Genomic DNA, 16324 nt, shown 5'->3' on the forward strand with positions numbered 1-16324 from the left:
CAAACAACCAAAGCATATTGAATATTGTTCAACCCTCGTCTATACTTTAATAGTGCATTAAATATATTTAAATTATGATTTTCAGGATTACATAATATATTATGTATGTATAATATCTAAGGGACATATTTAAAAATACGTCAGTTTTTTTTTCACCAAGTTAAAAGAAATTTTTTGTGGTCATCGTTTTTACTGTACTTAATAGTTAGGCAAATTATTTTTTTAAAAATGTGGATATTTATTCAAAGTGAAATTCAAACGGGTAATTTATGAATTACTATAATGTATTTATTGAGGATAAAAATTCTCAATGATATTCAATTATGGTCTCAGATAAAATGAATGTAATATGCTGACCATTATTCAATAATATGATAAATTTATTATAGCACACTATATAATTATTATTTCCAAATATCGAGATTGAGAGTGTATGGTGTATGAATTAGTTTACTAAAATATTATACAACAAAATAAATAAGAATACTATGGTTATTATCATTTACTGTTTTTCTCTTATAATCATTTGTATAATAATTTATTAGACTAAAATAAGTGTAATAATTTGTTATGTTGTTCATATTTATGTTTTTATTACAATAGGAAAAAATTAATTGTGTACCTGATTCAAAATAAAAAAAGATAATATTATAATATTAATTAATATTTAAATATTGTTCGATATTTTTCAAATGTTTTAATTATTATTTATTACTGCCGTTGTTAATGATGGTTATGAATTTTGGTATTTTTTTTAAAAATTTGATACATATTTTTAAGTCCGATTTGTTTAGGGTTATTGGTCACGGCTATTTATCTCGTGTAAGAAATGGCAGCTATGATTGTTACAAAAAAAAAAAAATGTGTAAGTACTAGGTACCTCCTATATAGTAGTAGTAATAATAATAATAATAATCGTAACTATCATAATTCATAATAATAAAAAAAAAATAAATACCAAATCGCCTTGTCCGCAGTCGAAGTTTTCTTTTTTATGACCTCTGTTCACCTTTGAATCTTTGATCCGAGTGCCTATACATCGGTAGACATAATAATGATGGAACACAATACAATTATTGTATCGTCCGCTTAGTTACAAATGGTTTCACCTTTTAAAAAAAAAGAAAAAAATTAATATCCATCAAGACCACCCGTCCGAGTTATTTATAATTTATTTTGGCTTAAAGATCAGTTGAGAGCGTTTTTGAAAAAAAAATACATACCCATGAATACTTTATAGTGGGTATTTACACTTTTTTTTGGACTGTAACGAATTTTTAAAAAATAATAATCAATAATAATAAGTTGAATAATTACATAATATAATAGGTACCTATACAATGCAATATTATAATGGCGACTTACAAGAAAAGTGTATCCAGTTACATGTTTATGATAACTAGTAATTATTAGCAGCAGTTAGCTAGGGCCTGGATTCATACTGTTTATTTGGTACCTACCTATGAATTATATATAGATACAATATGATGATGAAATATGCGCTTGCGGTGTCGGTGTTTATAATTTGATCAAACGGTATTTGAGGAATATTTAATTTAATATAATATGATATTGTGCTACTAATAAGTATAATAGGTAATAAAAAATAATAAGTCTGTTAATATTTAAAAATTGTAGGTACTTATACAGTATACACATTAAAAATCCAAAAAATTGCACAACAATGTAAAACCTTAGAAACAACTATACAAGGCAACAAATTGTTATATCTATACCTAAACAAATACTGCCTATATTATATTGACAATATTATAACTTTTTTTATAATAACAATTATTTAGTTGCACACTATAAGTGCTGACCTTTATAATGTATTGAAAATTCTTCGTGTTTTTCGTTGAAATTAAACTTCGTAGGTCTGCGGGGGGGGGGGTGTATCATAGTTTTCACGAACATAATTATACGCGTCTAAAAGTTTACGCTTTGCGGTAAAGGACCGCGACTAAAAACCTATAATTATTGTACACAAAAGGTATAAATTACCAACTTTAAAGTGATACGTTTCCTATCAGTGCGTTACTTCGTTATTTTTTCGTTTAGAACTTACGACGATAGGGAAGTTGTTTTCATGGTGTTTCCTTTTCGCCGCCATCGTTTATTGGATACAATTTCACATATATTTACATTGTTGTACCTATATGCAATAAAAACGAGTATCAAATGACTTGCGTTCGTAGAGAATTGGATATTGTTCGCGTAAATGTTAAATTTTATTGAGCTTGGAAATATTGCTGCAGCTGGTTACACATCCGTATGTCAATTTGACAATTGTCCATTCAAATTTGAATGTTAGTCATGGTTGCCCTTGCTCTGTCGTCATAAATTTATTATCTTTCGATTCTCTGACTAGCCTCAGTCATAGCCGCCCTTGACTTCTCATTTTGTTGTCCATCGTATTACCTTCACTGTATAGTATAATACTTGCCCACAACTTAGTTTCGATAATTTTTAATATTGTCAATAGGTCCATTTATGTCATAATCCTTTCCTCCTTTTTTTTTTTTTTGTTAGGAAGTTCATCTTTATTTGGCCCACGTAGGTAGTAAGTGAGTTGTTTTGCTTAAGTATGTTAATAAAAGTAACAGTACAGTAAAACTTTTCTATGATTGTATTTCAAAATTCCAAATTTTATAAAGAAGTATTAAATAAAGAAAAAAAACCATAATGGAAGTTTACATTTCTTTAGCTAAGCTACTACGCTTTCGGCACTCCAAAAGACATCGAAATGAGTTTATGTATATAAGTATCGACAGCATCATGAATGAAAAACACAGTAGAGTCGGAGGACTTCGTAATGATAATAAAACATCGTTGAAGATCGAGATTTTATTGAAAACCATTGCTCGCTTGTTTATTATATCGTTTTTGCGCCGTTTTGTTTGCGTATGGTTCTTCGAGATTCTCTTGAAATTACTCGCATACATAATATGTATAGTACATTCTGTGATCAGTTTTTCAATCTCCAGAAGTGCACGCACCGCGCGCTGAGCTTTTTACGCCTTTCTATTCTACAATTTCAACTACTATACAGCCCGGTGAGAGAAAGTGTTTACAGAAAGATAAAAAATAAATATAAACACAGATTATCGTAAAAACCAATTGCTCCACTCGTTGTATAATACATGTAACGAATCTGAATGCGTACCGATGTCAACAGGATTATAATAATTTTTTATAATAAATCAATCGAAAATCTCTCATTTCTAATTTTATTTTAATATATTATACCTAGATTTTGGCAACGATATTATGCAAAATTGTTTATACTTATAATTAATACTATGACGCCAACAAATCTTTTTAAATTTAACTGAATTATATTACATTTAAATAAATAAATAAATAATATTACTCAAATAGAAAAAAAAAATAAACATAATATTATAGAGTTTAAACAATATTAAATGATTATTATAATTCATATTGTAGTTTATTAGTTTAAAATAATTGTACATTAGATACAATTATTATTTAAATTAGATTAAATGATAATAAATTCGGCACTAATTGTTAAATATATATTTATATTTCTAATTCTATTTTTTGTTAGTTTAAACTTTTAAAGTAATACACTTTATACTATATATTTATAAAACGATTTTTTTTATCATAATATAAATTTTAGTATTATACATATATATATACTTAATCTACACAATATTACATTCAAAAAGTTTTTAAACCATTTCTAAGTAGAAAATATATAAGGTATTAAGGTCTATGGATTTGACCATCCTTAGTGATGATAATGAAAACTATAAATACTAAATAGATAAAACGATTGTATAGATTAAGTGACTAGTAGGTATACGCACATATAAAGTGTATTTTATGCATAGATATTAATATATTCATATAAACGCGTAAGAGTTAATAATAGAAATAAATATAATTTTCAACTAATTTAAAAAAGAAAATTATGTCTTAAACGCAATGGGGATGATTCTGTTCAGTGAGACTGGCTTACATTATTTGGTTAATCTGTATCCAAAGATAATATATTGCAATAATTCTGTTAAAGCTGAAATAGATTTATTGTTTTTAGTTAATTACTTATACTTTAAATAAAAAATAATATTATAAGTACCTACTTACTTTCAATTTTTTTGTTTTCTCTGTTTACTTTTAGGTTATTAAACTTTTCTATAATTTATGTAAAATACTATTTCCATAGTAAATTAGTTAATTTAAATAAAACATACAAATGTTTTTTACGTCATTAAGTTCATCTTAGTCAAGTTCACTAACTGGTTGGACTGAATTATATTCAAATGCAGTGCATTTCAAATCCATTTCAATAGGAAAGAGCGGTGGTTCATTAGTATCGTTATCCCCTCCAAGTATCATCCAATTTATTTCATGATTAAAACTAGCAATCTGTGAAGCAATTATTTGAAATTGATCTACAATATCATGAACGCGTTTATTTTCCAATAGTCCGATTTTGGTTAAAACGTCTTCTCTAAGAGCAAGAAATCGTTTTCTTGCTGACTGTTTGCATTTCAAAAGAAGTCTACACAAAAACACACGATAATATGGTTTTAAGTGTTTAAATATAACATGGTTTTTAGTAAATTATATTTAATGTTTAGGTACTCTCTATTTATGTAGGTAACTTGAAATTGGTATATATTTTTGTTTTGTATCGATTAAAATACCTGTATTCATAATTGCCTGTTACAATGGGATATAAAGGAACGCTTGTTGAACTAGAATCCTCTATATCGTCCAAACCGTCTAACTCATTGATTTTTAAACAGTAAGATAAAAATTCAAATTTCACATCGGCATATTTGCGTATTGTTTGCTTGGTATCTGGAATAGCTTTTTCCAGATATGTGCCAAATGACCTGGATATCTATTTCGGAACTATTACTTATATTAAATATAACAATGTAAACTTTTTATACTTACTGGTTTTAAAACTTCGATTAGCATCTGACCTAGATGTTCCATTCGCCTGTGATATTCAGCAAAGCGCATTAAAGACATACTAGCTCTAGGTTGTGGTTCCCTAACACCTATTTCTGCAAATGAGTCCCCAAATTCTGCAGGAAATTAATACAAATAGGTAATGAAAAAACAATTTATAGAATATTGGTGGCAAGCACTCAAATCACTGTTTATTAAAAATACTGTAACTTAAAACTGTATAATTTACCTTTATAACATTGGGTCAGAGCTTCAAACGCACCTAGTACACGTTCTGTGTGATCAATCAAACAACGATATGCTTGTTCCAAATCATCTAGCTGTTTTAAGCGTTTAACAAGACTGTCATCGACAAGTATTGCACGAGACATACCCAAATAATCAGCAGTAGTGGTAGATATACATTCAACTAGTCTATGTTTAACTTTTTTTAATACAATATCCAACGTTTTACCTTGTTGGACATCAGCGTCTAATTTGTTATATTTCAATGTTACTCGATTCTTACATACGAATAAATTAACACACATTAAATATTATAAAAATAGTTCAGTTTTACGTCAATGAGAAGAATTATTAAACTCACACCACTTGTCCGTATCATTTGTGATACTTCCATTTTGTCACATCCACTAACACGTTCATTATTAATAGCTAAAAGCTCATCACCACTTTCTAATATACCATTTAATGCAGTTGGTGAATTTTCCAAAATCTAGGACATAATATCATTCATAAAATATGATTTACTTATGATTAACATTTGATGCATGACATATTGACATAATAGAAATCGATATTTGTCAGAAAATATTATGGATATTATAGCAATATACAAACCTGCGTAATGTATATACAAGGGCAGTAAGGAGGTCCTCCGCCTATTGCGATACCTATACGATTGGTTTTCGGGTCCTTGTTAATTGTAACAACCCCAGATGTTATTTTTATACCCCTAAACATGTTGTGTTAAAATTAAAATATCACGATGGAGGAAATATTTAAACTTACATTTTATCTTCGTTAAAACAATGATCATCGTGTATAGAATCCATTGCTTAAATAAGGTTATATCCATACATTGTGAAAAAATAATACAACATGAGTAGAAGTAGAACTTAATAATTTATTAATATTAAACAAATAACCATAGCAATGAAAAATAATATCGTTTGAAACGTATTTAATACATTTAATAAATTATGAATCGTTACTAACTGGAATTAAAATGGTGTTAAAGTAAAACTTAAAAAAAAAAAGGATATTATACAGTAATTTAATAATATTATAAATATAAAATATTTATAGGTCATGGAATATTATATTATCAAAAGACTCATCCAACCCTACCGAATTTAATACAAAATTTTGATTTGATCGTTATTTAATTAATGTTTGGGAGGAAACAGTATAATGCTGTACAAATGATGGTAAAAATGTTAAAATATTAAAGTTAAAGTTTGGAGATTAGGTAGTTTAAGCTACGTTTGAAAATACAACGAATGCTGTATCCAATTCGCAACAGGTAAATTGACCATCTTGATCGTATTAGTTCGCAAAAGTTATAGTTACACCGACGACATAGCTCCGTATTTTATATTTATTCATTTTTTATCGAGCTACAACTATCAGATTGTACAACTGACTAGTTAATTAATAAAAATAGCATTAAGTTATTTTTACATGACAAGTACAAGCGATATTAATTATATACTTTTTAAAACTAAAACCAGCTGAACCTTATTTACTGTGATTTTAAAGAATAAAAATCGAAACGACACGGCAATGTTTGTCCACGATTAGCATAAAAATGAAATTCTACAATGACTAGGTACCTTATTACTTTATATGGACGTAGTGAACATACACAAATAGAGTTTTTCGATAACATAGTACAATGTACGTCTGCATAATACTACTGTTATAAATTTATAATGTATTATATATCTATTATTATTATTGTTTTTTTTTTTTTTTTTTGTGCACGCGGTATTATAATATTATAATAGCGGCGATTTGGCTGCGTCAATTGTAATTCGTAATAATTATAATAATAATTATTGTTTACTCACGGGGCACTATAACTACAACAACATTTTGAATGAAATAATAATATTCTCACAGATGTTTTATTTAATTGCGTCGGCGGCGGCGGTGGTGCGTACGATATTTTCCGCACGTGTGTAGAATTAACGATTAAACGAAACCAATTATTATATCATATTACATTATTATTATTATTGTAATATGTTAAACGCAGCTCTCACACACGCGTTCGAGAAACGGTAGTTGTTCGCACGAATCTTAACTGTATGTATTTGCTTTTCGTACACACGTCATCGTCTCGTTGTGATATCAACACGTCATTGTTGTATTTATTTTGTACTATTATAAAAGAACGTGCGCTATGCAATACAAAAAATAAGGCCCGTAAAAATAACTGTGCTCTTGTCACTGAAAGACGAAAAAATGCAGTAGGTAATAAAATCGCGGTTTATGAATTTTGTGTTTATAAAAATAAATAACAATGTATCAACTTTGTCTGTAACAATTTTTGATTAAAAATATTTATAATAATATAAAGATCTGTACGACGTTTCAATATAGCACCATGTATGGCTTTGAATGTTTAAACTATTATTCAAGTTTCCCAAATGCCTTTCTAAGGTTTATAAATTGGTAGATATCCAGTCGTTTCGGCGAACGATATTTTAGCAAACATATTTTTCGAAGAACAGTCAATTTGATGAAAGTATAATAATATATTATTTGTATACGTATAAATAAATATTTATTTTTTTTCTATTGCGTTTTCGTCGAAAATCAATTTGTGACTATCATCATATAGTACCTTCACAAATTATAATTTCCATATACAATTTAACTTTCCACGTTTTGTATACACTATACGTCATACCAAAGACATATAATACGAAAATCAATGATATTTCGCAGAAATAAATGAAATGGCCATCGCCGAAACTTCTTTAAAGCTTTGGTGACATGGGCATGTTTTTAGATAATCATTCAAGTTTGTTAAGGTGAAAGTAAAATAAAATTATATAAACGAAATAATTATATTATTACACTTATTAATCGATTTATCAAAAATTATCAGAATATTTTTTTTTCATATGCAATTGGATAATACCTCAAAAGACGCGTATATTATGGTTCTCTTGGATGTACATTAATAATTACAATAACGTTTGATATTTGTTTCGGTTCACATAATATGCATTTACGTTTAAAACGAAATATTGCTAATATATGCATTTTGTTGTAAGGTTACTTTATTAGATTACATTATTACTTTTATGATCTTGAAATGTCTGGTCGTATGTAAATTAGTATTATTGTCGTATATTGGTCGATTGGCGGTGAGTGATTTTTACGATCTCTTGAAATCACCGTGACTTACACCACATATTTTCGTTTAAAAGTCATAGACAATTTATTGACATTCTAAATTGTTCTACTTGCTTACCTATAGCTGACGATTACACCGTACCGCACAATACGATTCGTGGCGATTTAAGTTGACGGTTGTGCACAGATCAGAAAATGACTGGCCGGACGTTGGGTTTATTGCGAACGTCCGGCCGCGGAACAATTTACATAAGTACCGTTCCAGACGACCATATTATTATTATTTCACATACATCATCTACGACTTCCGTTCAATCGTATAATGTATACATTTATACGCCTACTATCCTATCCACGTCGAATCTTTATTTCTGTTATGTGCTCTCGTGATAAATCACAAATACATAATCATATTATAATATCATAATATTGACATTTTGGCGATTGGCCTTTTTCAACTGCAAATTAACGATTCTCCGTATAACCAAATAATATCGCCATATATTCAATAATCTATACTAATAATTATTATTGGACCAATAATATAATTATTATAGTATTATACTTAAAGACGAAAATATTAAAAATCCGAAGAGGTATTTCTGTGTATTATTTTAAATATTTTATATTTATACGATCTTCAGACTCCGATTGATATTGTGACAAGGAAAACATAAAAAAAAAACATATGATTTAAAAGCTATTGAAAAATATGAATGTTTATTACAATAGATGATAACGATATGAGACTACATTATTGTATCGTATACTATATATTTTTGTGTTATTGTGTGTATACGACACGGTAATATAACGTTTTATCATTTTCATTTCTTTTGCATAATAATATACAGCCCATCAAATTATAATATAAATATATAATCATATAACAGTTATTTAAATATCATTATTAATTTATACTTCTAAAGAATAAAAATTGTCGAGAGTCTAAATAAAATTCATAAAATTTTGTTTTATTTTACCACTTAGGCTCCATAGGTGGTCATAATTGTGCTTACAATTTTGTTAATATTGGACATTAGCATAATATGTGTATTGTGTACTTAGTACCTATATATCTATAACATGTTATTTGTACAACAACTTATATAGACATAATAGTACGAATTAGCTCACTGTCTGAATAGTATTTTTATTATACAATATAGTTATTCTAACACAATAATAAGTACTTCAATTGTATAGTAATTTATATCAATCGCGCCTATTCTTCCCTCCGTTTGTGATACATGTATGTATTATATTATCATTTATAGTTTACAATAAACACGTGCGCTCGCTACTTGGCACTGATTTGTATAATATACTAATATTATATTACAATATGCTTGTGATTTATAAGAATTTATATGAGATGACGTTGTGGATTTATGTACGTAGACTTATTCTTATAAAATACAACATAATATGCATGTAATGAATAATATTAATAGGTAGTTATATTGTACTTGTACTTAATACAACTACGGTAGGTAATAATTTAGATACATTATTATTCACATGATAGTGCAATAGATTATGTAATAGTAAAAATAATAATATATTTATTTAAATTTTTACAATAAAATGTTGTTGAACAATACAATATATAAATTATTGAATTTGAAACTATAAACTTGCGGAGAAGACAAAATTCATATATTTTATAAATTTATTTTGTGGTTAATATTTAAGTATAATATAAAAATCATTTTTTCTCGTAACAATGTATCTCGATTCCTAAATAATTCAAATATATACTGTTCATCACAAAATAATCGAAATTTAATCTTAAAATGTGCACTTAAAACTGTCTGTATTTCAATTCACACCACTGCGAAACGTTTGTCGTGCTTACTAACTCACTTTACCATTACCCAGAAAAAATATGCAAATGCGTACGAATTCGGTTTCTATAGAGCATTATGATAATATTATTATGTAGATCGAGATTAAAAAAACACACCACATGTTCACATATAATATTCGTCATATAACAATAAAACACAATATACAACAACATTATATTGTTACGGCATTCTAAAAATTATTATCTATATCGTCGGCACTGCCGCACCGAGATCTGTGCCCGCGCGGGTGGAGTGGATTGCGTCTTCGGCACACCGTTTTCGTGTTAAAACGCGAATCGCATCATTATCGTTATTCCTGATATCTATGATACTCGCCAGTCGCCGTGTCGTGCCGTGCGTACCTAATGTTTTTATATTGTTATTGTTAAGACAAAGTATACATTATAGTTTAGAGCTTACGAGTTAAATATTTACTCATCAGAGCTTGAAGATGTAAGCACTTAAAAACGCTAAAAGACGGCGTGCAATAATTTAAGTGCAAGCATCAAAAGATTATAATATTATAATAATGGAAAAAAAACGTGGAATTTTTTTATACGACGTGTCTCTATAATTTATCCGTAAAATCATTAACACTGACAACGATAATATTATTATTAGATTATTCTAAGATTTTCCGAGAATAATATACGTACAAATAGCAATCACGAACGGCAATCCTTGATATTTCCCGTTGCATAAATGTAATTGGTTCCTTTCGCCTGTTTAGTTTGATCGTGCTTTATGATAAATTATTTTAATATACCACTATCTTAAATAATACTCTCAAAATATTTAGTACTAATAAAGAATTAAAATCTTAAAAATATCTAACTTGATTTACGTTATTCAATTTAAATTAAAAAAAAATATATATATTTTGGATTCAATCGAAGCTACTTATACGAAATACACAATTCGTATGAACTTTTTTTCCAAAATTTAGTTATTATATTTTTTATAATCTCTAAAACAATTTTCCTATTCAATATTTTATCACTTTAAACGATATAAAAATATTAAATTTTTTTGAAAATTCAATTTTAGATTGTATTAGTTTTTAAAAAATCATATTTTTGTAGTTTGATAATATTATACTACTATATTATAGTAATGTACGAGCAACTCAAACGTAGTACTATATAGTATAATATTTCTAGAAGATCGTAAACGGCGATTTGCCACAAATATTAGTGGCAGGAAAAACAAAAATATACGATAATAACTCTGAAAGGGATATAAAAATTCGATCGAAGTAAAATAACGGAATGGGCGAAAAATTTAGTAACTACCTATATATATTTTAGAATTTAAACAACAAAAATCGATGTTTTCCGCGCAAGGTTCACCTCAAACATATTATATAAAAACCAAGTACTTTTCTAAACACTTTGATGTATAGGTAACGTATTGAATATCGAATAAGATGGCAAGGGTCGTAGGTACTTCGTAAAAGTCGTATCTCACAATTTATTCGTCTAAGTTTTAAACACTTAAAATTCTATATTTCGTTTAATATTTGACATTATTCAACTTTAATATATTTTGGAAGAGTATTTTGCTTTCAAGCATGAAATAAAAATGTACGTACCTATTAAGAAAAAAAACCTAAAAAACTCACCATATATAATACCGTACGAAAACAGATTTACTTTTTTGAGTATTATAAAAACTCTTCGAATTATATAGCAAAATATGTTCATTATAGCTAGTTTTAGTGGATTATCCTCGTATACATTTATGAATATATTTATATATGTATGTATATAAGTATAATATATCAAACGGTTTCCAGAGCGTAGTGTAGTCACACCTAGCCCTCTCCCCTGATGGCAGTATAAACGGTAAAATACAGATATTTTATTTAATATAATTTATATAATTACATTACCCTTCTCAAAATAATAAAATCTTGTGAATACCACGCCATTGTTAATAATCATTAAACATAATTCAACTGCAGAATGTGACTGCATACAATAATATAGATGCAGCGGTTCGTTGATCGTGTCGGATCATCTCTTCCGGCGTGCCAAGACTGCGGTGTTTAAGAGTTACGATATATATAGCTTGTCCAATCAAATTAATATGTTCCAAAGCCATATTATATATATCTATATCTATATATATATACACATTGATAATAATATAACGACCCATGTCGGCGACGGGGCCAAAGCCCTTTTCTCGTCAATGCGACAAGTCATCCGAAGGATTAACACGATTTTCGGTCGCTACCACTATCATCACTCTGCAGTTTTGTTCTTTCTCACTCTATCTCTATTTCTATCTCTCTCTCTTTCTCGCTGTCGCCGTCTTTATCCGAACACGCTTTTAGTTTTTTACCTATACGTGTATTAATATATATAATTATATAAATGGTTGATTCGTCAAAAGAGGTGAAAGTAGAAAAAAATTGAATTGTTGGTAAACCAAACACCTATGATGTAGAAAATCGTTGTAGGAACTTCACGAATATTGCAATGTATTATTGTGACTTATTTTAGAAATCAACATAACATATTTATTTTTGTCACTGATATAAAATTATCGGTGAATAATTAATTTTTTTTTTAAAATTAACAACCGATTATTTGCTTATTAAAAATTGTTGTCTCGTTTTAGATGAGAGTGCTGTGCCAAGAGTCGATCACCACGGAAGGAGGCGTGGTGGTGGGCAGTGGCGCCGGACCAACGGAGCTCTATCCTAACGGCGAAGAAGGTGTCGACGACGTCGGTAGGGAGAACGTGTTCGTGCTTAATGACACCAGGGAAGCTCTGTCTCACGACGGTAGCGAACACAATTCGGTAAGTGGATATTTAATGTGTAATTATTGTATACCTAAACGATACAATAATTTATAGTGCAAGAATAACCTGCAACAAAAAATAAAATCTGTTGTTTGATAACTATATTAGATTAAGTGTTTATAATATTTTAAGATCAAACCCGGATAGGCCGGCCTAAAAATAAATTATCTGCCATAATATTATGCGGTATAGTACATGATTTAGTTTGGCATCGCTGACGTTAAATAATTAATTTTGCTCGAGTCATCTAAAATCTAAATACAATTTCCCTCAAATGACATTATTTTTCGGGTCAGTGTTCTTGTATTGAATGATGATAGTATAATAATATAATTAATCAAATATAAAATACACCCGACTCAATTTGAATCCGTGGAAAAATAGTTTGGGATAATGGGTGGATAGACATGTCAATGATTTCCAAGGCAGAGGATCTAGGTGAATTACTCGAACAAGTTTTCGGTTGAGGACTAAACTCATAAGATTATTATTGCGATATTACTAAAATAATGTTATTTTGTATACGTAGGAATACATAAAATACTGCAATTATATTATTGTTTTTATAGTGGAAGTAATTTATATAACCAAGTAGGTCATAATAACTTTTTTGTATTTTCGTTAATTTTTTACAGCTATAGTGCACTTCTTTTTTTCATACCATAATATTTTAATCATTTTTTTCAGTATTTATAATAATATAGACTAAAGTATACTAAAATAGCTTGTAGCAAATTATCGCGGATACGAACATCAAACAAAAATACGTTTCCTTCGTTATATCAAATTATAAGTTTACATCGCGCATTGTACATTATCTTCATCCGACCAACAGTTAAATTACAATATTATCATCGCATGTAATTAATTTTATACGTACATATTGGATGGAGCCATAATACCAGTACCTACCTACCATATTGTAATTTTTAATTGACAAAATAATCGTTCTCGGGTTGCCGTCAGGGTGAAAATCAAACCAAAATACATGCTATTATTATAATACACCAAACCACTTGCACATGAAATTTACGATAATATTATTATAATATACTACGGCACTACGCTTAGTGTTTACGACCACTTTGACGAAATTAATAAAGTAATATTGTAAGGGTTGCATTTATCTATCATCAATATTAGTGTACGCATTAATTACATCGATTTGTTTTTTTCCCAATCGACGAACGGTAAAATAATATTATAATATTATATTCGGGACTCATCTGACGTGCCGTTGCCCGTTAGCGTTATGCATAATCTCGTATATATTATGTAGGTATATGTGTTACATTTTTATACTTAACATGACTGTGTTTAATACCTTTATTATAATATAATTGTTATTCGTTTTTGGATGTTGTTGCGCAGAGCACTGTAGTATAATAGTGTGGAGGAGACTAACCTGTTCTAATATTGTACCGAATAAAAAAAAATTAAAAAAAAAATTGAAATGTCCCACTCAAATAAAAACAAATTATTTTATTATAATACATACCTATCGTTTTATTGCATATACAATTATTTTTGTGAGATCAATACATCTTTAAGATGTTTATTCGTTTGTCTTTTTTACATTTAATTAAAAATACATTTTTTAATAATTGTTAATTTTACGAATTATATAATTAAAACAAATTATGCATTTTGTTACTTTATTTTAAAATTAGTTTTTGGCCATTTCCACAACATATTTTTTATTATTCCTATACATAAAAATACACAGTGCACTATTGTAGTATAGTTCTTGTAAAATTAGCGTGAGATATTATGCCAACGAATCTATAATAATAGACCTATTTTCATGTATACCTTAACTATGAAAATATATAATAACAAAATATACACAAAAAAAATTATAAGGTATGCTCTGTTTATTAACAAATTAGAAAGGTATTATATTTTGGCAAGACCTTTTATGGAATAAGCTCAAAGTGCGGTACTTGTATTTATTTTTTTTTTCATTCGATATCATATAATGTTATTGTTATTGCGATTATTACCATCATTATATTTGCATATCCGATATACAAATAATAAACGGGCAATAATAATATACCCAAGTCATTTTATAATCTATTTTCTCATTTGTATTGGGTTCTCCAATATAAATATTATGCGTAGGTATACACTCGGCAATACCCTTTTAGAATACCGTGTTCCGGGGAAAAAAATTCTATTGGAGCGACGTCACTGGTCTCTCGTATTTATTATTTACATCAACGCACGCGGAGCACTGGTAATAATTTTTACCCTGCACATCAGATGTATTATGTATATTATACTTACAACATATACAATGTGTAAATATTATAAACCGTTGCGATGTGATTCCTGGAAAACGGGTGGCAAAAAGGCCGCCCATTGTATTAATATAACGACTCGGGAAAATGTTAATAACGCGCTAATAGTTGCTTCGACAACGTATAACAAACAGCCAGTGTATTAATTAGTAAATGAGAAAAAAACATTTATACCTATCTAACTTACAACAGTATATTTTATACACACGCTGAGGTTGTACATACGCATTTTGTGCGTTGCGTAATGATATTTATTATTAATAATAATTAATTTTCGTATTGGGCGACTGGGCACGTCGTGTAAAATTTCCTTTTTTTAAACGTTATTGCAAATTAATGCGCAAACTCCTCTACCGAGGTTGATACTTTTTAATAATACATATATGAATATATATACGATATGATAGCAAAATACTGCAGCCACTGCTAGTATTTGTACATTAAATCGTTCATAATCGTGCGGAGTAGAGCTGCGTAATTATAGGACTTATAGTTGTAATAAGGGTCCTAGAGTCCTACAAAAATCAAAGGTAAAAATAAACCACAGGAGCAAATTTAATCCACCCTTACTTGACAGACATTGACAGACAAAGGTTTAGCATAAAACGAGGGGTGGTAGCGCGCCTTCTTCATAAAGAGTATACGATAGGAAATTGTTATAACTTGAGATGTCACGTACCTATTATACTGTTCTAGGTTTTCTGAATGATCAATAATATAATATGTACTATACATGACGTGTCTATTGCGTTTAATAAAACAAAATATTTTGGATTTAATAGGATTTAAACACGATTTTAAAATTTGAAATTGGTATCAAAAATCAAAATAATCCATAAAAACGGCTAACATTAAACTTTTTACTAAATTTAAGTATTGTTGTCTATTGACAAAATGAGACTTTCTTTTCAGGATTTTAGGTTTAAAGTTTAAATCACAAAATAAATTTACTACTTCCAACTATCAGTCAAAAGTTAAAACTCATATAGGTATTATATGTACCTACTTATATTGTATAATGTAAAGGGGGTCTAAATA

At 28.4% G+C, this 16324-nt stretch overlaps 2 protein-coding genes across 2 annotated transcripts in view; one reads left to right on the top strand and one right to left on the bottom strand.

The window, feature by feature from the left end:
- Positions 1-16324, top strand: part of LOC132926316 (uncharacterized) — a 75603-nt gene that overhangs the window by 31202 nt on the left and 28077 nt on the right. Inside the window, exon 3 of the mRNA XM_060990665.1 lies at positions 12798-12980. Coding sequence (XP_060846648.1) covers positions 12798-12980 — 183 coding nt within the window. The remainder of the gene's footprint in view (positions 1-12797; positions 12981-16324) is intronic.
- Positions 4141-6008, bottom strand: LOC132923828 (PRKCA-binding protein-like). Its single transcript, XM_060987802.1, has 7 exons — positions 5965-6008; positions 5794-5908; positions 5540-5668; positions 5183-5456; positions 4936-5069; positions 4680-4879; positions 4141-4534 (listed from the first exon to the last, which is right to left on the bottom strand). Exons 1-7 carry the CDS (start codon positions 6006-6008, stop codon positions 4252-4254), a joined length of 1179 nt encoding a protein of 392 aa, XP_060843785.1. The 3' UTR covers positions 4141-4251.

The sequence above is a fragment of the Rhopalosiphum padi genome, chromosome 3, assembly GCF_020882245.1.
Source record: "Rhopalosiphum padi isolate XX-2018 chromosome 3, ASM2088224v1, whole genome shotgun sequence".
Lineage (NCBI taxonomy): Eukaryota > Metazoa > Arthropoda > Insecta > Hemiptera > Aphididae > Rhopalosiphum > Rhopalosiphum padi.

Bases quoted from the DNA above. Each gene is read 5' to 3' on its own strand.
- LOC132923828 (XM_060987802.1), bottom strand. From the start codon at position 6,008: ATGGATTCTATACACGATGATCATTGTTTTAACGAAGATAAAAT. The intron at 5,457-5,539 runs GTGAGTTTAATA...TTCGTATGTAAG, and splicing joins AAATGATACGGACAAGTGGT to AATCGAGTAACATTGAAATA. The intron at 4,535-4,679 runs GTATTTTAATCG...GTTTTTGTGTAG, and splicing joins ACAGGCAATTATGAATACAG to ACTTCTTTTGAAATGCAAAC.